General features: G+C 44.9%; 1 protein-coding gene across 2 annotated transcripts in view; it reads left to right on the top strand.

The window, feature by feature from the left end:
- The window catches only part of Homer2 (homer scaffold protein 2), a 29,737-nt gene that overhangs the window by 3,904 nt on the left and 2,075 nt on the right, over positions 1–23,758 (top strand). Inside the window, exons 2-6 of one of the 2 annotated variants that reach the window (XM_045145472.1) lie at positions 9,893–9,985; positions 15,366–15,472; positions 19,848–20,004; positions 22,304–22,414; positions 23,003–23,083. In XM_045145472.1, the coding sequence (XP_045001407.1) occupies positions 9,893–9,985; positions 15,366–15,472; positions 19,848–20,004; positions 22,304–22,414; positions 23,003–23,083 (549 nt within the window). Of the gene's footprint in view, positions 1–9,892; positions 9,986–15,332; positions 15,473–19,847; positions 20,005–22,303; positions 22,415–23,002; positions 23,084–23,758 lie in introns of both variants that reach the window. The other variant, XM_045145471.1, reaches the window with a different exon arrangement.

Here is a 23,758-nt window from a genome sequence, read left to right as displayed (position 1 = left end):
TGAAGCAGTGTGATGTTTTCCCCTGGCACCATGGCCAAAGTGTCCATAGGTCCTTTGAGCAAGTATCAGGCTGTCAGGTGTGTTCCTGGCACCCACAGAACTTTTCCTGTCACCTAGCTTCAAGGATTCTCTTTTGCTGTGAAGAGTGAGGACTCCTATGGGGCATTCATGAGGAACATGACTATTTTCAGGTTCTGGTTACATTCAAGTCCACTAACATTGCTATTTCCCAAACCACTTCAGCACTAATTGGCCTCCTCTGTTTCTTCCTACTCCCTACCCTCTGGTCTTGACCATTTTCTAGGGTTCAGTGTAGATCTAAGTCCAGACAACCTCTGCTCTGCTCCTGGCCTGGTGTTCTAAGACACACCCCCAGGGGGGTCACATTGTTCTCCCACTAGCAGGAACAGCAAATGTGGCACCTGCTGCATGAGGGAATCTGTAGACATGTCGCAGGGGGTCCCTGATTTGGCCTAGGCATGGTGGCTACAGGCCAGCCTTTAGAAGGCCTTGTGGGGCATGCCAGCGCTTTCAAACTTTATCCTGTGACTTGAGAAGGATTTTTAACCCAGAAGGAAGGTGATTGGATTTTTATTTCAGGTAGGTTCTTTTTTTCTTCTGTCATCAAGTCAGATTGTTCAAGGTAGAGCTGATAAAGATTTGAGTGAGGACTGGAGAAATTTTTTAAATCGGCAGAACTCAGGTGAGCAAGTGAGGGAGACCAAGAATCTAGGGTTAATATGAGTAGATCGTGGCAACTCCCTTTTCTGAAATGGAGAAGAGGAGCAGGTGTTGTGAGGGCATGTAGAATTTGTGGAAAGTAGAGGCAGGTGTGGTGGTGACTAGAAGAAGTGAGTAGGGCTGGAGAGATGGCTTAGCGGTTAAGCGCTTGCCTGTGAAGCCTAAGGACCCCGGTTCGAGGCTCGGTTCCCCAGGTCCCACGTTAGCCAGATGCACAAGGGGGCGCACGCATCTGGAGTTCGTTTGCAGAGGCTGGAAGCCCTGGCGCGCCCATTCTCTCTCTCCCTCTATCTGTCTTTCTCTCTGTGTCTGTCGCTCTCAAATAAAAATTTAAAAAAAAAAAAAAAAGAAGTGAGTAGTGGTAGCCTCTGTCTGAAATGGGCAGTGTGCGTGTGGTTTCCCACCTGAAGAGGTGCCTGGTCAGGAGAGGAGTGGTGGAGGACCCTCTTTTACCCAGGGCCCATCCCTGTACCTTCTCATACCCACACACGCAAGGTTGCGTCCTCAGGCTTTCCCCTGAAGCTCAGGATGGTTCGAGAGAAGCACTTATAGCTTCCTGGAACAATTTCTTCAGTCTGTGGAGGAGTCAAAGTGGTGAGGCAGATAAAAGGGAGTGCCACCAGGAAAAGAATCGGAAGGAGAACTCCAAAGAAAAACGAGAACAAATTGTGAAAGTCCAATTCTTTGTGCCTCTGTGAACTGAAGAGACCTTGCGCTGTGCCTGCCTCCAAGTGCGGCCGCTTCCAATTTCTCCCAGACAGAAGAACACGTCCTGTCATTAAGGAGGAGTGTCCTGTCTTCCTGCGTCACCCCGTCTCCAGCAGGGCTACAGTCTCAGCTCCGTCTGTGACCTGCCGTTGTCACAGAGACTTCTCAAATAAGCTCTCAGATGTCTCCTTTGTCCAAAATATTTTCAATCAACTTTCCCCCCTTCTCTTTGAAGGAAACGATTAACCACACACTGATAAATTGCCATGAATTGAGGCTGGCAGTCTTGACAAGTGGCAATTAGCTAGCACAGAAGGCTCTCGGGCCTCAAGGGTTCCCAAGGCATGTGCTGAGGGAGAGCTGTGGCTGAGTACTCCTGACTTCCCAGAGCAGCCACCCACAGACCTGCAGGGGGATCGGAAATCAGACACTGGGCTGGGGAGAGGAACGCCGGTGGGGACGTTTTCACTTCAGAACACTTTATATGCACTTCTGTTCCCAACCCCTAGAAGGAAAATAGGTACCTTGATCTTAACAGCTCTCATTATAAGAACCGCTTCGCAACCACAGCCCAGGAAGTATTGCAGAGAAGGTTCCTGCCCTTTCGATAGGTTTTCCACAAATAACAGGAGCTGTGTATTCCCAGAAGCAATCAGGGACTCATCTGTCCACCCACTGGAGAAGACATAATACCTCCGCCTACTGAGGAACGTTGGAAAGGATCTAAGAGACAAAGGCCAGAGAGCAAGATAGAAGAGTGAGCTGGTGATTACAGTTCGCCTCCTTCCTTGCATCTGACCCCAAGCTGCTTGCCACTGTGTGAGTCTGGCTTCATCTCATTCATCACAAACAGAAGAAAACACTTTCTGCCACTGGCAGGGAGCAGCCCAGGATGGAGGCGCCCGTGCTGCCCCAGTGGGCCCGTCTCAGCCCACCTTGTCTCTGTGGCTTGCAGTAGTTCCTTCCCTGTGCTCACTCTATTAACCATTGTTGTGAGAAGAACATGGCCTACTCTCCTGCCTTCATGTCTCCTGCCTGAAGGACCTATTTTATTTAAAAATTTTTTTAGTGTATTTTATTCATTTATTCGTGTGTGAGTGAGAGAGAGAGGGAGAGAGGGAGAAAGGCAGAGAGAGAGAGAGAATGAGCACACTAAAGCCCCTAGCCATGGCAAACGAACTCCAGATGTGTGTGCCCTTTGTGCATCTGGCTCACGTGGTCCTGGGGAATCAAACTGAGGTCCTTTGGCTATGCAGGCAAAGGGCCTTCATCTCTAAGCCATTTCTCCAGCCCTATTTTATTTCTTTTTAGTTTAGTTTAGTTTTTTTAAGGTAGGGTCTTGCTCTAGCCCAGGCTGACCTGGAATTCACTATGTAGTCTCATGCTGGCCTCAAACTCATGGTGATCCTCCTTTCTCAGCCTCCGCAGTGCTGGGATTAAAGGCATGCACCAACACGCCTGGCTAGGACCTATTTTTTAAACTGCAGCTGTCATTCTTTTTTAATTTAAAGTGTGTGTGTGTGTGTGTGTGTGTGTGTGTGTGTGTGTAGGTGTTCATGACCTGTGTGCAATTGTGAAGAGGCCCGAGAGTGCTGGTTGTCCTCTTCTGTAGCTCTTGTGTTTTTTTTTCCTTAACACAGAGTCTCTCACGGAACCTGAATCTGGGGGTTTGGGGTCAGGCTGGCTGGCCAGGGCGCCCCAGTGATCCTCCTGCCTCCACCCGCCTCAGCACTGGGGTTGCAGTATGCACGCACAGCCATGGCCAGCCTTTTACAGGCCCTGGTGATTGAACTCAGGGCACTCTTATTCCCTGAGCCCTTTCCCTGAGCCGCCACCAGCATTTTTCTGATGTTTTAGTTACAGAACTCTTGACTGCAAGTAGAAAATATAGTCACGGTGCGCAAACAGAACGGAGTTCAAGAGCAGTCCTGAGGCAGGCTATTGCGCTGCTGGATCCATGACGCTGGGTGTGAGAATTCTACATGGGGTTCCCTCGTGGAGATAAGATGGCTTCTCAAACTGTCTTCTCGCATCTATATTCATGGCAAGAGGGAAGAAGCAGAAAGAGGGTATCCAACACTTACCTTGGAAACTGCTGTGGCAGGCTTCTGAAGTCTCACTGTCGGCTCTGGGTCCCCAGCCCACCCCTCCAGAAATAAACAGACAAAGGAAAATCAGTTGTCATGAGCATGCTGCACCAGTTCTCATTCCCTTTCGTGGTCGAGACAAGTTTGAAATTCTGTTAAGCTAAGAGGAAAGCGGGTGGGGGGAATGTAGGGTTCGTGCAGTTCTTCATTTATCAAGGCTAAGGAAGGAAGGGTCCACACATAAAATCACCCCATTGCATTTTTCATAATGTTAATGATGATGATTTTGACTAAAATTATATGACTTTGCAAATGTAGAAAATGACCTCAATAAGTAAAAACATGATAATTTGGCACATTTCTGAAACCTTTATAGTTTGAGTATCCTTTGATCTATGAGTTTAATTTACAGGAACATAATGTAAGGAAATAATTGTGACTGAGTGCAGAGATGCCACTGCAGGAATTTTTTCTTGCAGTAGCTTCAGAGAGGAAGAGAGAGAGAATGAGCTAAAACTCCTACAGAAGGAGATTTGTTAACAGCCCAACATGTCCTTCAAGGTAACATCATACAGCAATTAAGATGGTACAGAAGATCTTACAATTACTTTGAAGTATTAATGCCATATTATTAATTTCAAAAGAGGTTATAAAATGATACATATATTGCCACCCAGTCATTAGGAGAAGTATGTGTGATGAATGTATATATACAGATAGAAAAACACAGTGAGTTGATGTGGTTAGGGCTCATCTCTGGGTGATGGGACCATAACTTAAAAAAAATATTTTTCTAAACTACATTTTCTAAATTTGTGAGCATATGTGCTCTTTTTAATATAATAGTGGAGAAATAATAAAACTTTAGACCTGCAGGGTATCTTCACTAGAGGATAATTGTCTGGTGACTCTCATCACTGGTGCCGTTCTTCAGATAGTTGGAGGCTAGGAGAATTGTTCTCCCATCCTTCCCACAGGGCTCTTGGATAGCTTCCAGCTTGTAGATAACGCTGGGATTATGATTATTATATTAAAGGCCTTTTTTTCATAGCCTCAATTATTTTCACAGCATACTTTCCCAGAAGTAATATCACCAGTCAGTAGGTATGAATGTTTTTGTCACTCACAGTACATAGTTCCAAATTGCTTCTCAGTGGTGCTGTACCAAAACATGCTACCAGAGCAATCTTGCCAGCACCAGGGTTCATGATTATATTTAGCATGCTAAGTTAGTAGACAAAGAATGGCACCTCATTATTTTGATTTACATTTCCAGCAAGGCAGAACAATTTTTCTTATAGGTTGTTAGGTTATTATATTTCTTAGTCATGAATTTGTGCTACTTATGTATTGGCATTTCTGTAGTTTCCTTTTCATCTTGTACAAACTCTTTCTATAGAAACCAATGGTCCTTTTCCTGTTGTCCAAGCCTAGCTATAGAGATTTTCCCTAGGCTGTTGTGTCCCTTGTGAATTAGAGGGTTTTTTTTCCTCCTTTTATATTCAAGAGCTCTAAAGTGTTACATAGTCAAACCTGTCACTTTTGTGATTTTCTTTCATTTCTCCTGAGTTTAGATAATTACCCTTTTACCCCTCAAGCAGTAATTTGATAAATGTTCAATTCTGTTTGCATCCAGGTTTGTTTTTTTCAAGGCTGGCCTTCTTTTTCATACCTATGCCTTTAACACCTCGGCACTTTATCATGCCATTAATTTGTGGGACGGATTCAAGTTCCTTTTCCCCAATTAACCACAATTATCTCAATTATATTTTGAGTAACGTTTCTCATCAAATTATGATTCTCCTTTTGCTATAAGCTAATTTTTGTCTAGATGGTTGAAACCAGTTCTCTCTCTCTCTCTTTATGCCCCACTATGCATCTGAAAATAACACCTATCTAGGTTTGTGTAGAGAGCTGCATGTGATGGAACACTGCATTCAAGAGATGAACCCTGCACGGGGCAGAGCCACAGCCAGTAGGAGCCATTGACATAGGCACAGCCATGTCTACTTCCAAGTGAACTGCCAGAAACCTGAGTGGGGCGAAGCTCCTCCTTACTTTCTCCTTCTGTTTTTTTTTTTTTTTTTTAATTTTTATTTATCTATTTACTGCAGAGAAAGGGAAGGAGGAAGAGAGGAAGAGAGAGAGAGAGAGAATGGGCATGCCAGGGCCTCTAGCCACTGCAAACAAACTCCAGTTGCATGTACCACCATGTGCATCTGGCTTATGTGGGTTCTGGGGAGTCAAACCTGGATCCTTAGGTTACACAGTGCCTTAACCGCTAAGCCATCCCTCCAGCCTCCTTCCGGGTTGTTTGTGCAAGCCTGACCTTGTGCAGAGAACATTGCATGCAGACATCAGACTATAGCTTCTTTGTTCCTGTATCACTTGGCCACTACCCCCAAGTTGTGATTTTTTTTTCACCCATGTTTGGAAGAAAACTCAAACTTAGCTGATAATGTGTGAAGCCTTCTAGCTTGTGTATAAAATAAACCAGCGCTGGTTAGGCGGGGCTGCAGCGCCTCCATCAGAGCCTACAGGCCACTGGATCCCGCCTTTCACTTTATCGCTTGTGCCTGTTTCTCTCTCTCTCTCTTCTCTTTCATTCCCTCCCTCCTTCCTTTCTCTCTCTTTCTTTCTGTCCCTTCCTTCCTTCCTTCCTTTCTCTCTTCTTTCTTTCCACCCTTGAGTCACCCCAACAGGTCATAATTGAGCTAGTGACAGGTTTGTTTATTTGTTTAGGTTTTTAAAAATCTTTTATTTTTTAAAAAATTTATTTTTATTTATTTATCTGAGAGACAGAAAGAGGCAGAGAGAAAGAGAATGGGCATGCCAGGGCATCCAGCCACTGCAAATGAACTCCAGATGCATACACCACCTTATGCAGCTGGTTTACATGGGTCCTGGGGAATCGAACCTGGGTTCTTTGGCCTTGCAGACAAGTACCTTAACCACTAAGCCACCTCTCCAGAGCCCCCTTTTTTTGAGTTAGGGTCTTACTCTAGCCCAGGCTAACCTAAAATTCACTATGTAGTCTCGGGGTGGCTTCAAACTCACAGCAATCCTCTTACATCTGTCTCCTGGATGCTGGGATTAAAGGTGTGCGCCACCACACCTGGCTTGGTTAGGGTTTTTTGAGATAGGATCTCACAATGTAGTTCAGGCTAGCTAGGAACTCATTGTGTAGTACAAGCTGGCCTCAAACTCAGCAGTCCTCCTGCCTCAGCCTTCCAAATGCTGGATGGCAAGCATGAGCCACTACATGAACATTTATTTAAAACATCTGATAAGGCTTTTCCTATTTCACTTATTTTATTATTCCTAAGCTTTTTCCCCCTGACATTTTCTTTTTGATTTGTGCCTGTTTGAATGTATACAAGATCCTCCACAGACTTAAGACTTTCTCTGAGGGTAGGAGCCCAGTCTTTGACCTGCTTCCTTTCTCAGCGGGTGGGTCATGCAAACCAACCCCGGGCCCACTTTCTGACTGGGGCAAGGCAGCATTCCAGAAGGAGAAGCAGGGACTTTGCTGCCATCAAGGGTCCCAAAAGTGGCAAGGTGTGAGCCATCTTTGTGGAGCCTGCATGTTTCAATCTCAGGTCATGTGGTTTTCCTCTGACAACCTGTCTGTGGTCAAATCTGAAGCCCCAGGGTGTGGCTTTGTTAGAAAACTTGCAGGGGCAGCACAGGTGGGAACAGAGAGGCTGACTGTCCCTTTCTGTCTGCCCCAGGGCGTGGACTGGTCAGCATCTGCTGTCTGTCAAGGTTTCCCAAAGCGGCTACAATTGTCTCCGTGTGAAGATGCTTAGAGCAGAGCCTGTGCTCATCCTTCCACGACCCTCACCGCCAAACTCCCAGGACTGTCCCAAGTTTTGCAGCCTGCTGGCTCATCTTTTTATTTATTTATTTATTTATTTATTTATTTAAGAAATAGAAAAAAGGCAGATAGAGAGTGAATAAGTATGGGAGCTCCAGGGCCTCCAGCTGCTACAAATGAACTCCAGGTACATGCACCACTTTGTGCATCTGGCTTTACATGAGCACTGGGGAATCGAACCCAGGCCATCAGGCTTTACAAGCAAGCACCTTTACCGCTGAACCATCTCTTCAGCCCCACTGCCTCTTCTTGTTTCTCAGGAGCCCCATTCAGCCTGCCCTCCCTAGGCAATATCGGCATTGTCTATCACCAGCGTCCTCTGTTCCGAACAACGTATCTGCTCATTAAACTCAGTTCTCTTGTCAGTCAGTGACTGTGAGCCAGGAATTGATTTGGTTGCCCTGGGATTTTTATGATTCTTTAAATTATGGAAATCTTAAAACGTTACTGAAAAGAAGGAAGTATAGAAAAATGAGCACCCTCTACATAGCACATACATTTCGTAGTTAACTGTCTGGTTGACATGACAAAATTACCCAACAGAAGCAACTTACGAAAGGAAGGGCTTATTCTGGCTCATGGTTTCAGGGCACCATGCTGGGGAAAGCATGATGCCAGGAGCACAAGGCAGCTGGTCACATTGCATCTACAGCTGGGAAGCAGAGAAATGAACGCTGAAGCTCAGCTGCCTTTCTTCCTTTTCCCCTTTCACTCAGTCCCAGACCCCAATCAATGGGTTCACATTCAGGATGGGTCTTCCCTCCTTAATTCAACCTCTTTGTAAAAGCCCTCACAGATGTGCTTAGAAGTATGCACCCTAGGTGATTCCAAATCCAGTCAGATTGAAAATGAAGATTACCCAGGACATTAACACTTTGCCAGGAATCTTCATCTCTCTCTTTTTCAATTTTTTTTTTCAAGGTAGGGTCTCGCTTTAGCCCAGGCTGACCTGGAATTCACTATGTAGTCTCAGGGTGGCCTTGAACTCACAGTGATCCTCCTGCCTCTGCCTCCCCAGTGCTGGGATTAAAGTGTGCGCCACCATGCTCAGCCTGTATCTCTTTTGATGAAGTACTTCAAAGCAAATTACATGATGATTAAGCATCCCATCATAGGCTATTTAATTTACTATTTTGTACCTTAAGCTTTTAAAGCTCCCCAAATTTTTAGGTGCCTGTCTTGTTATTTATTTATTTATTTATTGGTTTGGTTGGTTAGGGGTTTTGGGGGGACAGAGTCTCATGTATACTAGATTTCCCTGAAACTTTTTAATGTAGCACAAGCTAGTCTTGAACTTTCAGTTCTCCAGCCTTAGCCACCCAAATGCTGGAATTACAGGTGTGCACCACCTTGTTTTCATTTTTCATTTTTCATGCTGTTCATTTATATTTCATTTATTCATTTATAAAAAATGTCATTTCATGATATTCATGTACTTATTTAAAAAAAGGTTTTGGGGGCTGGAGAGGTGGCTTAGTGGTTAAGCGCTTGCCTGTGAAGCCTAGGGACCCCAGTTCAAGGCTCGGTTCCCCAGGTCCCACATTAGCTAGATGCACAAGGGGGCGCATGCGTCTGGAGTTTGTTTGCAGAGGCTGGAAGCCCTGGTGCGCCCATTCTCTCTCTCTCCCTCTATCTGTCTTTCTCTCTGTGTCTGTTGCTCTCAAATAAATAAATTTTAAAAAATCCATTTAAAAAAAAAGGATTTGGACTGAAGAGCTGAGTTAGTGGTTAAGGCCCTTGCCTGCGAAGCCTAAGAATGCATGTTCAAATCTCCACGTCCCATGTAGCCAGATGCAAAATGACCCAAACGTGCAATGTCACACATGCGTACAAGGGGCTGCATGTGTCTGGAGTTCTTTCATGGCTACTGAAAGGTCCTGGCATGCCCATTCTCTACCTCTCCCTCTCTCTCTCTGTCTGTCAAAAATTATTTATTTATTTTTTTCAAGGTAGGGTCTCACTCTATCTCAGGCTGACCTGGAATTCACTATGTAGTCTCAGGGTGGCCTCAAACTCATAGCGATCCACTCACCTCTGCCTCCCATGTGCTGGGATTAAAGGCGTGCGCCACCACACCCGGCTTAAACAATTTTTAAAAGGATTTTTTTTTTTCAATAGAGTTTGAGTTTTTTCCATGGATTCCTTCTGTGGTACAGCTGTATTTCTTGGGCTGCTTTTGCCTGTTACTGTTAACTTCAGGGCCTAAGGTGTTCTTTCTTAGATATGCCGCCAAACTAGAATCAGTAGCTTTGAAACTAGTTCAGGTCTGACCTTGGGCAATAGTATTTACTGAAGAAGAGAAAAAAAAGGAAAAAGAAATTTCTTGTCTTCATTTCTTTTCAATCTTAGACAAAATTATTCTGGATTTGTACAGAATTTATTGGCTTAAAATGGATACAAAATAATAATAAAGATAGGTCCTGAGTATTGGTCATGAATAAGATTAACATAAACCCTAATAACTACGCTTCATGTTCAGTTTGCAGAGAAATTCCAGGAGGTTAAAGAGGCTGCCAAGCTCGCTCGAGACACATCCCAGGAGAAAATCGAGACCTCAAGTCATCATTCCCAGGTAAGTGACTCGTCCACGAAATAAATCTGAGTGTGCTCAGTGGCCAGCTCCTCACTCTTTGTCCGTCCTAGCAAGAAATAGGGGATTTCAGCAGGAGGACACTTTGAAGGCATTTTCAATGATTAGCCTACTCACAGTGAGATGGTCATGACATGTTTTTATAAGTCTCTTGAATTTCTCAAGATGTGGTATTGCATTTTTTTTCCTGCACATCCGTGTTTATTGCTGCACTATTCACAATGGTCAGGAAATGGACCCAACAGGTATTGCACTTTTGACAGAAAATGACTGATGAGATTAGAGCTACCTGTCCCCAGCCCCTGGAAAACTTCTGTAGTCATTATGTTTAAAGGTCAATAGTAAGGGCTAAGGATGTAGTTTGCTTGCCTAGCAGGCTCGAAGCCCTGGGTTCAATCCCTGACATTGCCCCTTCCCCCCCCCCCCCACATTAAAAGAACGGAAGCAGTCTTGCTTAATGCCATGATATCTATATTACCAGAAAAGGCACACCAAGGCTGGGGAGATGGCTTAGGGAATAAAGTGCTTACTATTCAAGCCTGAGTTCACTCTTTCAGATCTGTGTTGGGCTCTGTAATCCTAGCATGTTGATGGCTGATGGGAGGCAAAGAGAATTTCCCAGAATCTTGTAGAACAGCTAGCCTGGTGAGTAGTGAGCAGTGAACAATGGAAATGAGCAGGAAAGGAGAGAGAGACCAAGTCCTTGTTTCAAACAGCGTGCAGGACGAGGACCAACAGCCCCAAATTATCTTCTTACCTCCAAATGTATCATGGCATGCGAATGCCCACATCCACACAAATGCCAAAAGAGAGAGAGAGAGAGAGAGAGAGAGAGAGAGAGAAGGAAAGCAAGAAAAGAGCACACTAGACTTCAGCAGTGCTGAGCTTTCTAAACTTGCACCCCAGCAACTTCAAGGGCAGGCGATGTCTTAAAGGTCAGTGACAAGCTGCATACTCCATTACTGAGCTGGAAAATCTGTATGTAGGATGCAGGCACCTCATAGCTACTAGAGGGAAAACTTAATATCTGAACGCCTCGAGCCTGTCTCCCTGTTTTAACAAAAGTCACACAGAAGATGGTATTCCCTCAGCTCTGTCTTAGCCCAAAGAGATCTAGCTTTGCCAGAAATGTAGTCTGTCTGTTTAGAAGTTTAGAAGTGTGCTGATTGGCTATATAAAGGATTCGTGTTAACCTGAGATTTAAAAAGTAAAAAGTTAAAAAAAAAAAAAAAACTATTATACCTGATGTCTGCATTGAGGAGTGAAGGCTTGACCATTTTATATGATGGGATAAGGAAAGAGAGACTCCCAGAGCTGATGAGATCAGGAACAGGCATGATATTCTAGCTGGACAGCCAGGAGTATCTGCTCATGCAATTAACTAGAAAGTACTGAAGTATGCTTGGAGTTACTGTGACAGTCCTGGAATTCGTCAGTGTTTATTCGCCATTTGATTAATTGGTAGTTATCAGACCTTGGAGGTGTTCTATACATGACTTGATCTGGAGTTGATATGAGCTGGAGAGGTACTTAGGGGGTAACTATGGTTAGGAAACTTGTCAGGAGCTCTGTTGAAGGCAGAGCAGCTGGGAAGCCGAGGGGCAGATGAGGAGGGAATGGGCATACGGAGTGGCTCCAAGGAAGAGAAGCAGGAAGACTGGGCATCTGACACAGTCATACTTAACACTCTGGACTTGACCACGAGCCTTGCGGCCATAATAGCGAAAGCCTTGGGTGCACTAGGAAGCAACAAGGAGTGGACAGTAAAAGCTAGAGCCCCGAAAAGGCCGCCAGCAGAGGAGAAACTTTGGCATCGCTGAACCCAGGGTCAGAGCCAATTCAGCCCCCAGTGCTCAGAGGGTGGGAGAATACCAGCAGGAGCCCTGGGTGCAGCAGAGTTAGTAGCTGGGAGGTTTCACCAAGGAGAACCTAGGTGTATCTTGAGTTATGTTTCTATACCTTGTCCTGAGCTCACCGTAGAAAAGATATTCCAGGTGAATTTATACAAAGGAGTGTATGTTGTGTTTCAGATGAACCAGAAATCTCCTGAACCTTCTAACTAGTCCAAAGTGATATTGTTAGTTTAGGATACTAACTACTGAGTAATCTCCTTGAGTAGCTGTACAGGAAAAATTATTGAAATGGTATATAGGTTGAAAGTATGGACATTTTTAACCTACAGAAATGGCCGTCAGTTTGAAGAGTTCTATACATTGCCTTTGGCTGAATACCACATTTTATAGTGGCATCTTTAAATTTAAACATCATCTGGGGGCTGGAGAGATGGCTTAGCGTTTAAGTGACTTGCCTGCAAAGCCAAAGGACTTTGGTTCAATTCCCCAGGACCCACATAAGCCAGATGCACAAGGGGGCGCATGCATCTGGAGTTTGTTTGCAGTGGCTAGGGGCCCTGGCGTGCCCGTTCTCTGTCTATCCTCTCTCTTTCTCTCTCTTTTTCTCTCTGCTTGCAAATAAATAAAAATTTTAAAAATCTGTATTTCTCCATATGAGGTTTTGCTTTAAGATTACCCCCCAGAATATAAACCTTAAAAAGGAAATGTGCCCAATAAGAGTCTATTCCATGTATAGATGAATTATGTAGAAATGGGTTTCTGTCTGTATGCTTTCGTGTCTGTTTACCCTTCCTGAGATTTCCCTAGGTACTGTACATTTTTATCTTAGCAGTCAGCTGTGTATTTTCCTGAACTTTTAGGAAATGAACACTTTGATCAAGTTTTCCAAATAGCTGAAGATTTACACAGCTGAATTACAAACAACACTTGGTATGGGGTTTTGTTATCATGAAAGCAGGGCAGGTTTGTTATAAGAATAAAACATGCCACAGTATGAAGAAGGAAGTAAGCATCGCCTCCTCCCGGGCTGGGGCTGTAGCTCAGTGGTAATGTGCACGCTAGACATGCACTGGGCCCTGGGTTCAAACCCCAGCACCACAAAGCAACAGCAGAGCCACAATCTCTTATCATCACTTTCAGATACTTTAGTGGTATTTTGAAATGTATCTCTCTCTCTTTTTTTTTTTTACAATAGGATCTCACTCTGGCTCAGGGTGATCTGAAACTCACTATGTAGTCCCAGGTTGGCCTTGAACTCACAATGATTCTCCTACTTTTGCCTTCCCAGTGCTGGGATTAAAGAAGTGAGCCACCATGCCTGGTGAAATATATCTTTTAAAAATATTTTATTTATTTATTTATTTGAGAGGGTGGGAGTAAGAGCCAGAGAAAGAGAGAGAGGGAATCGAACCTGGGTCCTTTTTGGCTTTGCAGGTAAGCCCTTCAACCGTTAAGGCATCTCTGCAGCCCTGAAATGTATCTTTCTAATGTAGCTTTCCAGGATATTTTTTTTCTCTTACTCCTTTTAGCCTTTCTTTAAAAGAATTATAGGGGCAAGGTGATGCAATGCAGAAAGGAGTTCTGAGAGGTCCCGTAACAGCAGTTCCTTGTCCGTTATTAAATAGCACCAGCAAGTTAAAAAAAAAAAAAAGCCATGATCATGCCTCTGGATTTTGATTATTCTTTCAAAATTGTCTCAGTAGCTAAACAATTCCAATTTGTTTATATAATGACTTATTCTCTTAACTCTTATAATTTATAATTTGGGACATCTGGGGTTTTTTTCCTATTTTTCTATAACTAATATAAATAACATTATGATGAACCTTCCCTCCCATCTGTGTGCATTGGATGGCTTTTACAGGATAAATTCTAGAAATGGAAGCACGGGTTGAAGGTGTGGGCGTTTTCAAAGCTCTGAGGTAGGCTGTGCTCTTAGCCTACCTCAGTGCGGATCCAACTCCCCCCAGCAGTGAGAAAGGCCTTTTCCTTCCCACACCTCACCAAGAAAGCTTTGTGGATTTAACAGGAGAAAAATGTATCTCATTGGCTTTTTCTATTTTGTTTTCCTAGTGACATCAACTATGCTCATTGAATTTCTCCCTTAGTTATTACCAGTAGTCTATCTTTTGTTCTTGTTTTCAAAAATTTAGGTGTCCATGTGTTGATTTATAAGGGCTTTACATATATTTTTACGTGGAAAAATTTTTAAATGTACAGAAGTAGAACTGTATAATAAACCTCAAAGTGTCCATTGGTGAGCTTTAGCAATTGGAAATTCATGCCCAGTTGTTTTATGTTTGCCCCACACTTTAAAGCAAATCCTAGATATCTTAATTCATCCATAAATATTACATTAGGTAACTCTAAAATATGCAGACCCCTAAAAGGTTTTCAGCATGGAAAAGGTATTAAAATTTCATATTTTAATATCTGCTGCACATATTTTCCCCAGGTTTTTGTTTGCATTTTAATTTTGTTTATGACTTCTATTTTGCAATGCAGAAATTTAAGTACGTCACATTCATACATCATTCCCCTGATGCCCTTTATTTGCCTTTATGCTTATTGGAGGCTGAATAAGATCTTTCTGAGATCTGATCCAAGGATAGATGAGATGTCACCTCCTCGTAGTTTGGCTTATTACAGAAACCACTTCAGGATATTCGTGTGAGTGCTAAGAGGGAATGGAGCCGCAACCATCTCTGGCTCTCGGGTTTTGAATGGAAAGTTGATCCACTTCTCCTTAGCCCCAGGATCTATAAGTTGACTCAGCTTGCAGTACTTTTTCTCCATCCTCATTCATTGTTCTTCACTCTTCTTTGTTTTTTGTTTTGTTTTTGTTTTTGTTTTTTTTGAGAGTGACAGGCAGAGAGAAAGAGGCAGATAGAGCAAGAGAGAGAGAGAGAGAATGGGCGCGCCAGGGCTTCCAGCCTCTGAAAACGAACTCCAGACACGTGCGCCCCCTTGTGCATCTGGCTAACGTGTGTCCTGGGGAATCAAGCCTCGATCCGGGGTCCTTAGGCTTCACAGGCAAGCGCTTAACCGCTAAACCATCTCTCCAGCCCTCTTCTTTGTTCTTTATGTAACAATCCTTCTTTATTGACTATAGCTTTTTATCTCTGCAGTACTTAGGGGGACCAGATGTTCAAGCTTGGTAGGAATTGAACATGGAGAACCAGAACCAGGAATGTAAAGGTCAAATAAAAAAAAAATTAAAACGGGCCTGAGCAATGGCTGCAGGTTCTCTGGTCAGTAAAGTGCTCAGACATCAGGACTCCGTGTGGAGCAGTCACGGCCTTTCCGCCCGTCACTGACAGTCCTTAGTAGCCTTTTTACCAGGAGTGCTTGCTGCTGTGTTCTGGTTGATAAGTCGGTTTTGTCCACACTCACAAACACCCAGTTTCTCATTATGCCTAACTTGCTGCCAATGTGAGGACAAGCAGTAACATGTGAAGATAATTCACTTTGGCCAGGAATCTGGGCGTGAAACCCCATCTTCTACTCAGGCATCCAGCGTCAATGGAACGGACGATGAAAAGGCCTCACACGCAGGTCCCGCCGACGCACACCTCAAGTCTGAGAACGACAAGCTGAAGACCGCTTTGACGCAGAGGTGAGGCCTAGCTCAACCCCAGACTCCAGCCCTTCAGAGCCGTGAGAGAGCAGACTGGGGCTTCCCTCCTGGTCAGAGGAGCACAGACCGGCTTCACCACTGTACTCTGCCTGGCCAGCCAGCATCAGTCAGTCTATGGGCGTGTATTTGTGTGAGAAAGTGAGAATGGGGATGAAATTGTAAGAGTATATATGTGAGAGTATATGTTATTCTCCTATGATTGTGCTTTTTTTAAAAAAAAATGTTAGTTGTTTATTATTTGAGAGAGAGAGAGAGAAAGGGTACTTGGGTACTGGGGAATGGAACGTGGGCCCGGAGGCTTTGCTAGCAAGCACCTTTAACCACGGAGCCATCTCCAAGCATTTATTACTTCTTAATATGTGACAAAATTGAGTTTTAAACATTCAAGAAAGGCATATAAAGAGGAGATGGTTGTGTCGTTAAAGGTGCTTGCTTGCAAAACTTGACAGCCTGGGTTCCGTTCCCCAGTACCCACGTAAAGCCAGATACATAAAGTGGCACATGTGTCTAGAGTTTGTTTGCAGTGGCAAGAGACCTTGGTGCACCTGTTCTCTCTCTCCTCACAAATAAATAATCAATACATTTTTTTTAAAAAAAAGAAAAACATATTGGATATATGTAAGTACAATGATTGAGATGGGTAGGTACTATGATGGAGAATGGAATTTCAAAGGGGAAAGTGTGTGGTGGGGGAGGGAGGGAATTACCATGGGATATTTTTTTATAATCATGGAAAATGCTAATAAAAAAAATAAAAATACAATAAAATAAAATAAAAACATAATAAAATGTAAGAAAGTTTAATATGAAACCACACAAAAATCAATAATATTCATAATACAAAAAGGTAGGATAATATTGGAAAGTATTTCCTTTATAATAGGAAATAAAATACATAGGAATAAACGTGACAAGAAATGTACAGAATATGCATGGAGCAGACATTAGCTGTTCTGAGGCAAGGTCTGTTGTAGCCCAGGCTAGCCTCAAACTCTCTCTGTAGCTGAGGATGACCTTGAACTCCTGACCCTCCTTCCTTCATCTCATAAGTGCTGGGATTACAGACGTGCACTACCATGCCTGGCTACATGAACCAAACTTTTGATTTTTGAGGACCACAAATGAATATTTAACAAACAGCTATATTCTTTTTTTTTTAACCTTAAAAAAGCCTCATTTATAGTCAACACATAGTTGTGCATATTTTTTGCATATAGTGTAACCTTGAATACATGTATATGCTATATAATGATGAGATGAGAGCCAGTGGCATATCCTTCACTGAAAACATAGATGGCATTCTAGGGGGAAGTGGCATAGTTTGTAAGGTATCAGTTTCCCCTCAACAGATCTATACATTAACATGATCCCCATGCTGAGATAAAGATGTTAATTTTTAACAATGGCAGGAGCTATACTTGTATTTCTCGTTCTTGAGGTTTGCAGCCTTCAGAATCCCTTTGCCAGGGCCCGTGTGAGCCTCTTCAAGTTGTGTTCTCTTAGGGCTCACCCCCGGTTTCTGAAGTTCAGGTTGTAGAGACAATGGAACAGACCACAGGCGTGGAGTGACTCCCTGCCTAAGGACACATCTCTAAAAGCAAATCTTCCCGTCACCCTACTCTGCCTCCCTTTCACCCAAGGTTGCAGTTGCAGTCTTTCCAGCCATCCACATCCCCACCTAGAGCCCCCCAAAAGAGCTGACACCCAGTGGCCCAACTCAGCCCAACCTGGCTGGTGTTGGGAGCTTGATTTCTGTGACCTAACCTAAAAATTCTAAAAATCACACGAGACTTTCAGATCCACCTCCCACCTCTGGACCCATGGTCTTTGTCAGATACTTCAAAGACAAAACTGACCAGTCACCTTTCTTACTTTCCCAGGCAGTTGTGAGGACTATTTTTGGTTAAGTCACAGCGAGCTGCCTGGATGACAATGTTTCAGCCCTAAAAATAAATGTTTTCAAATTCAAGTTCAATGAAAACGTGAGTTGCAGAAATAGGCGTGAACCCATTTCCCTAAATCATCTTAATCCTCAGTCATGACTCCTAAAATTAATCAGATAACATTTTACTGATTTTTCAGTGTGTGACAGTTGAAACTGAAATCATGTGTTTTCCACTCATTCTAATAAATTCTTGAAGGCGTGAGCAGAAAGCTAATTATTCAGATATAGTTGCATTTTTATTTTAATTTTTAAAAAACAATAAAAAGATCTTTAGAAAATGGACTCAGGGGCTAGAGAGACAGCTCAGTGGTTCAGGTGCTTGCTTGCAAAGCCTAGGGACCCAGGTTCAATTCCCCAGTACCCATGTAAGCTAGATGCACATGGTGGCACATGTGTCTGGAGTTCATTTACAATGGCTAGAGGCCCCAGTATACCAATTCTCTCTCTCTCTCTCTTTCCTCCCCCTTCTCAAATAGATAAAAATAAAATAAGGTAAAAAGAGGAAAGAGAAAGGACTCAGCCAGGGAGAAACTTTCTGTGGGCTTTTCCTGTGCTGTCACCCTAGGTCTCATTCAGTCCCACAGATCTGTGGATCCCAGGGCAAAGAAATGAAAGGAGAGTCGAAAGAGGACAGCTTGGGGCTGGGGAGATGGCTCAGTGGAAAAAAGTGCTCGCCACGCAGCAGAGACCTGACTTTGATCAAAGCTGGACAAGGCAGTTTGCTCCTATAATCCCAGTGCTGGAGAGGGCTTGCTAGCCAGGCTAGTCTAGCCAAATCAGTGAGTTCTAGTTTCAGTATGAGATCTTGTCTCAGAAAATGTGGACTGAGGAAGCCACCCACTGTTAACCTCTGGACTCCATATGTATCACACATATGCATCCACACATGCATTCATGCATGTGCATGTGCACTTGCACATGCATGCACACACACACAGTGTGTGGGGGAAGCAAAGACTGAGGAGAACCTGGCTCCTGTTTTAAACTTCTTTCTAACTAAACACATCAGTGGTAAGACAGGATGCTTTTTGGAGGAGGGAAGAGCGTCCCACAGCCCTTAAGCCCCTAAGGGAACATGTTTCATTGAGGACTCACTCCCCCACACCCAGGTCAAGAACTCAGCTGCACTCACAGGGAAATGATTCCCAGGCCCCGTCTCTTCTGTCCTTAAGCCCTTGGCTCTTGGATCTGGATTCCTTCGAGGATTCTGAGGAGACACAAGTCATAGTGGAGCCATTATCCCCCATGAGCCAGGATTTTGTTTCTGTGTATGTGTTGCATTCCCCAACCCCCCCCCCCCGCCCCAAGGAATAATATTTCTATTCATCCCAAATGAAAAGGGCAAAAAAAAAAAAAAAATCCCATCTAAGCCTGGCTTGCTAAACCAGTTACTTGTGGGGGAGTGTGAGTGAGAGGTTACTTACAGGAGCGTGTGGGACTCAGGGAGGCACATCACTGGAAAGCCCGTCACAGGGGGGGTGATGACTCACAAGAGCTGTGTCACTGGAGCTCCCTGTCCACCCTTCAGGCAGCTTCACAGAAATCGCCTCTCCCCAGCACTCGCGTCCACCTTACGTACCCCAGGGGGACCTGTGAGTCTTACTACTTTTATGATATTTGTGAGTCTTATGAATATATAAACTTGGCCAGTCTCCCCTCTCCTACCAGACACTGTTACAGCCTGAGGGAAACAGCGGCTCTGTAGCATGCATGGGTCAAAGAGGTGTTCTCACAAGACTCTCAAAGAGCCCCATGGTCACCCTGTCCATAAGATTCATTCCAGAAATGAGGGGGCCTGAGAGAGTTCCATGGCAGGGGTTCAGCAGGTAAGGAGGTTTCTTTACCATACCCTATAGCCTGCCTTCTTAGCTTTATTTCTTATTTGTTAGGCACTCATTGTGATTGAGTGGTCGACTGTTTGACTAGTGTGCCCAAGACCCTGGGTTCGATCCCCAATACTACCAAAAAAGAAGAGGAGGAAGAGGGATTCTCTTTCATTCTAAGGCCATATATCCCAGCATGATGTTACACGTCTTTAATCCCAGCACTCTGGAGGCAGATGTACGTTCATTGCTGTGAGTTCAAGGCCACCCCGAGACTACATAGTGAATTCCAGATCAGCCTGGGCTAGAGCAAGACGCTACCTCAAAAATAAATAAATTAATTAATTAATTAAATAAATAAAATAAATAAATAGCTGGGCAAAATGACCTGTTCAGACTACAGAGAAGTTCCTGTCCTTCATAGCAGTTGGTTGGTACAGCCAGGCCCCACCAACCAGGTGAGCTGACTGGCGGATGAGAGTGTGGGCTTCCCTCGGGCTTGGCAGAGGACACTTCCCCAGCAGACGGAGGTGCAGTGATGAGCAGCCCCCTCCACCTCCGCCATTGCCTGTTCCCTGCCCCGCAGTGCTGCCAATGTGAAGAAGTGGGAGATTGAGCTGCAGACCCTGCGGGAGAGCAACGCCCGACTGACCGCAGCGCTGCAGGAGTCGGCGGCCAGTGTCGAGCAGTGGAAAAGGCAGTTCTCCATTTGCCGAGACGAGAACGACCGGCTCCGCAACAAGGTGAGCCCCAGAGAACAGCATCTCCAGCCAGAGGAAGGGGCTGGCCGGCTGCAGTGGAGAATGGGTGATGATGGGTCCTCTGAAGGTCCTTTGTCTATCTCCTTCTTGGCCGCCTTCTCACCACCCTCATCCCCATGGGCAGAAGGAAGTCTTAGTAACCCCCCACCCCCCATCAGCCTTCCATCTCCCTGCCTTTGGTAGCAGAAATTTAATCATGCAAATTAGTGATTTGCAATAACCCTTGCTAAGGAGAAGATCAATGGACTGGTGAGTGCAGTCCGGTCCCTCTCGAGGACTCCCTCCATCCTCCCCCTGGGCTGGCCTTTTGCTGTAGGTGTGCTCCCTTGGCATTCCTGAGGCTCAGTGGGGGCAAGGGATCTGGAGGGTGTGAGAAAATTGATGCAGGAAATGGGAGGCGCTTATTTGCTCCTAAGTCCTGCTTCTACGCAGTCATCCTATCTGAAACTGTAAGTTTGGAAGTAAGAGTGGAAGAGAAGAGGAAGGTGAGCACTGGCCACCGTGGGACACCCTCTGTTTTCCCACTTTGGAGTCTCAGCATTTAAATACTTGTCAAAATTTTTCTTTAACCATCCCTGTAATTAGTCGTTCTTATTCTATAGTTTCTCCAAGTTTATTAGGTAGTTTGGGAGTATTTAGAGACACCTCTCTTCAGGGTCTCAGGTGTTTGTGTTGCAACATCAACCCGTCAGCCCTTCAGCTTGAGCCCACCAAGCTTCCAAGACTGCTGCTAGCTGCAGGATTAAGGAGAGCATGTCACAATTATGTTAGTGTTCTCTGTCCCTTGGTCCATTCATGTTACCTTCCCTGGCCTGCAGGGACAGAGCCACTGTGGACCAGCGCTCTCTCTCTCTCTCTCTCTCTCTCTCTCTCTCTCTCTCTCTCTCTCTCATCACCTTCCTTTATAATGCCTTGTGTCTTTTTTTTTTCTATCGCCTGAATTTGCTGACAGGGCACCAGGCCAGTTGCTGACTTTGCACGTTCCTGTCCGAGGCCTGGCAGATCTGCCTGCCAGGAGGATCAATTGTCTTTTTTTTTTTTTTTTTTGCAAAAGCTGAGTTTCTCACTCTGATCTAAGGATGACAACCAAAGGCAGCACTAGGGAGTACACATAACGTCACCCAGAGCTGACTCCCTTGGGGGAGTGTGGATATCCTTAGGTGGGATGTATCAGGAGCTTGCTTTCCAAGCTGAAGAGGGCAGTTGGTGGGATCGCCAGTAGCTGTTGGGCTGGGGGTTTGGATCCTGAGGGTTGATGTGGTCTACCACTGAGGAGTGTTGTGCATAGTGACCACCCTTGTCACTGTTGACCATCGTGTCAGTGGCTGGTCCTTCCTGCTTGTGGGGACCCGTCATGCTCTTAGATCATGCCTCGGCTTTGTTCCTGCCCTCTCCTCTGCACATATATTTTAGTCTCCATGAACTGCTGAGCATCACATGGAAATGTCACAGTGTCAGGACTCTTCACTGTCATTATACTGGGGCAACCCTTTTCAGAGGCAGGCCCAGGAAGGAGAGAGAGAGCAGTGCCGGGGGGTTTTCATTCAGCCTTGAAGAAGAGGCCCTCTGGTTAGGCCCCTCCTGCGAGCCTCTGTAGGAGAAGCCAGCCACTTGCTATGTGGTAGTTGAGATGTCATAGCTTCTCACTTGGCAGCCCCTTCCTGCAGTGTTGTGTCCTACTCTGTCTTTTCTTTTTTTCCTTCCAATTTTTAGATAGAGAAAGAGAGACAGAGAGAATTGGCATGCCAGGGCCTCAGCCACTGCACTCTTAACTCCAGATGCTTGTGTCACCTAGTGGGCATGTTCAACCTTGCACTTGCCTCACCTTTGTGTGTCTGGCTTACCTGGGCTCTGGAGAGTGGAACATGGGTCCTTAGGCTTCACAGGAAAGAACCTTAATTGCTAAGCCATCTCTCCAGCCCTGCTCTATTTTTTAAACCCTTTGGATTCAGAGCATGGTGCAAACAATATAAAAACCATTCTTGGAAGAAGCAGATCGATTCAGGGAACATCTGGCCTGTGGCAAATCCTTAAAGCAAATCTAGACCTACTCCCATGTGGCCATAAGAGAGAACCAGCTCAGTCCGAGTTTCAGAACTTATTGGCCCTGCTGGGATTAACTAGGGCATTCTCTACAAGCAGGGCAAACAGTCCCCTGGGAGCTGCCTTGAGCCCGCTCACAGGAAAATGAGTAAAAAGAAAACATAAAATAGCTTAGGCAAGTTCTTGTTTAGTGGCCTGTCAGCTGTCATCCCTGTGTTAATTGTGGTGTTTGTTAAAGATTGAGGAGCTGGAGGTGAAGTGTGGCGAGGTAAACAGGGAGAAGGAGAAGAACACCCAGTTGAAGAGGAGAATCGAGGAGCTGGAGTCGGAGCTCCGAGAAAAGGAGACGGTGAGTGAGCTGGGACCTTGGTGTCCTATAGGCATTGTGGGACATAGTAGGTGGCTTAGAGCATGGGCTAGTCCTGGCAAGATGCCCTGGACACCAGGATAGAGGAGTCAAGTCATGGTGTAGCTTACCCAGACAAAGGCCACACCGTGCCGCTCTGCAGCCTCCACGTTGTATCCAATGGTCACTCACGTGATCAAGAGTGAGTGGAAAGTTTCACAAAACACCCAGACCCTCTTCCAGATCATCTGCCATTAGAAGATGAATCCTGCTACTAACGCAGCTAGAGCTCCAGGTCATGCATATTCTGGGAGGCAGAACAGTTAAGGACATACTCACTAGAGACGTGATAAAGTTACCAGACCTCACTTGGCCTCAGCCTTGCCCTCCACACAACAGAAATCATGAAATCACATGCCTTTTTAATGGTGGGGGTGTGGCTTTCATGTGCTGATTTAATGTGCTCACCCTTGGCATCATCCAGTGCTGGCAGGACAGCCTCCAATAGCAGATACATAAGTTGGTGATTTCAAGAGAACAGTCTTATATGATTTGCTTTCATGTTCCATTTTGAATTTCTGTTTCCTGTAGGAGTTGAAAGATCTCCGAAAACAAAGTGAAATCATACCTCAGCTCATGTCAGAGTGTGAATATGTCTCTGAGAAGTTAGAGGTAAGGGAAGGGTACCTGTGGCCTGGCTTAGATGAGAAGGCAATTTGCATGCTGCTAGTTTCTCTATCACTTCCTCTCATTCTCACACCTAAAATCACCAAGAGAGGCTTTAAAAAAAAAAAATTATAAAACCCTGATGGTGATTACATGCCTTGCAGAGTACCCCTAAGGGATGCCTCAACAGTGCTGGTCTTTGAGTTTTTCCACTTACATGAAAGAGGTTTGTGCATATCCATAGCATAGGCTACTAGTTCTCACCCACAGAAAAATCCTACAGAACCACGAAGACAGCAAAAGTGGTGCAGATGGGTGGTCTGAGAACATCGGGTCAGGGTATGAGTCTACCTCGGCCACTCCCCCGCCTGGGACTTTAGATAGTGACCATGAGTAGGACTTCCTTGATGGCCTCAACTTTCTGGTCCTTAAAGTAACCTTCTTCACCTCTAGGGTCCTCTTCAACCCACACAGAACACTTTAGTAAGTTATGTACAACCCCAAGACTGTTGTAACTGCGTCTTGGGCACATGTTCAAGAATGTCCCAGTATATGCCCACAAAATAAAGCTCTTATGTGGCATTTAGAGCTCAAGGTTTAAGGTTCATCTAATGACCTGCAGTGCGTATGTGTCTTACATACTTAGGTATGCCACGATTGACTGGTAAGAGGCCTGGCTCT

The sequence above is a fragment of the Jaculus jaculus genome, chromosome 3, assembly GCF_020740685.1.
Source record: "Jaculus jaculus isolate mJacJac1 chromosome 3, mJacJac1.mat.Y.cur, whole genome shotgun sequence".
In the NCBI taxonomy this organism is placed as follows: Eukaryota; Metazoa; Chordata; class Mammalia; order Rodentia; family Dipodidae; genus Jaculus; species Jaculus jaculus.
Note: the sequence above shows the minus strand (reverse complement) of the source record. Positions and strands in the feature narration are given on the sequence as shown.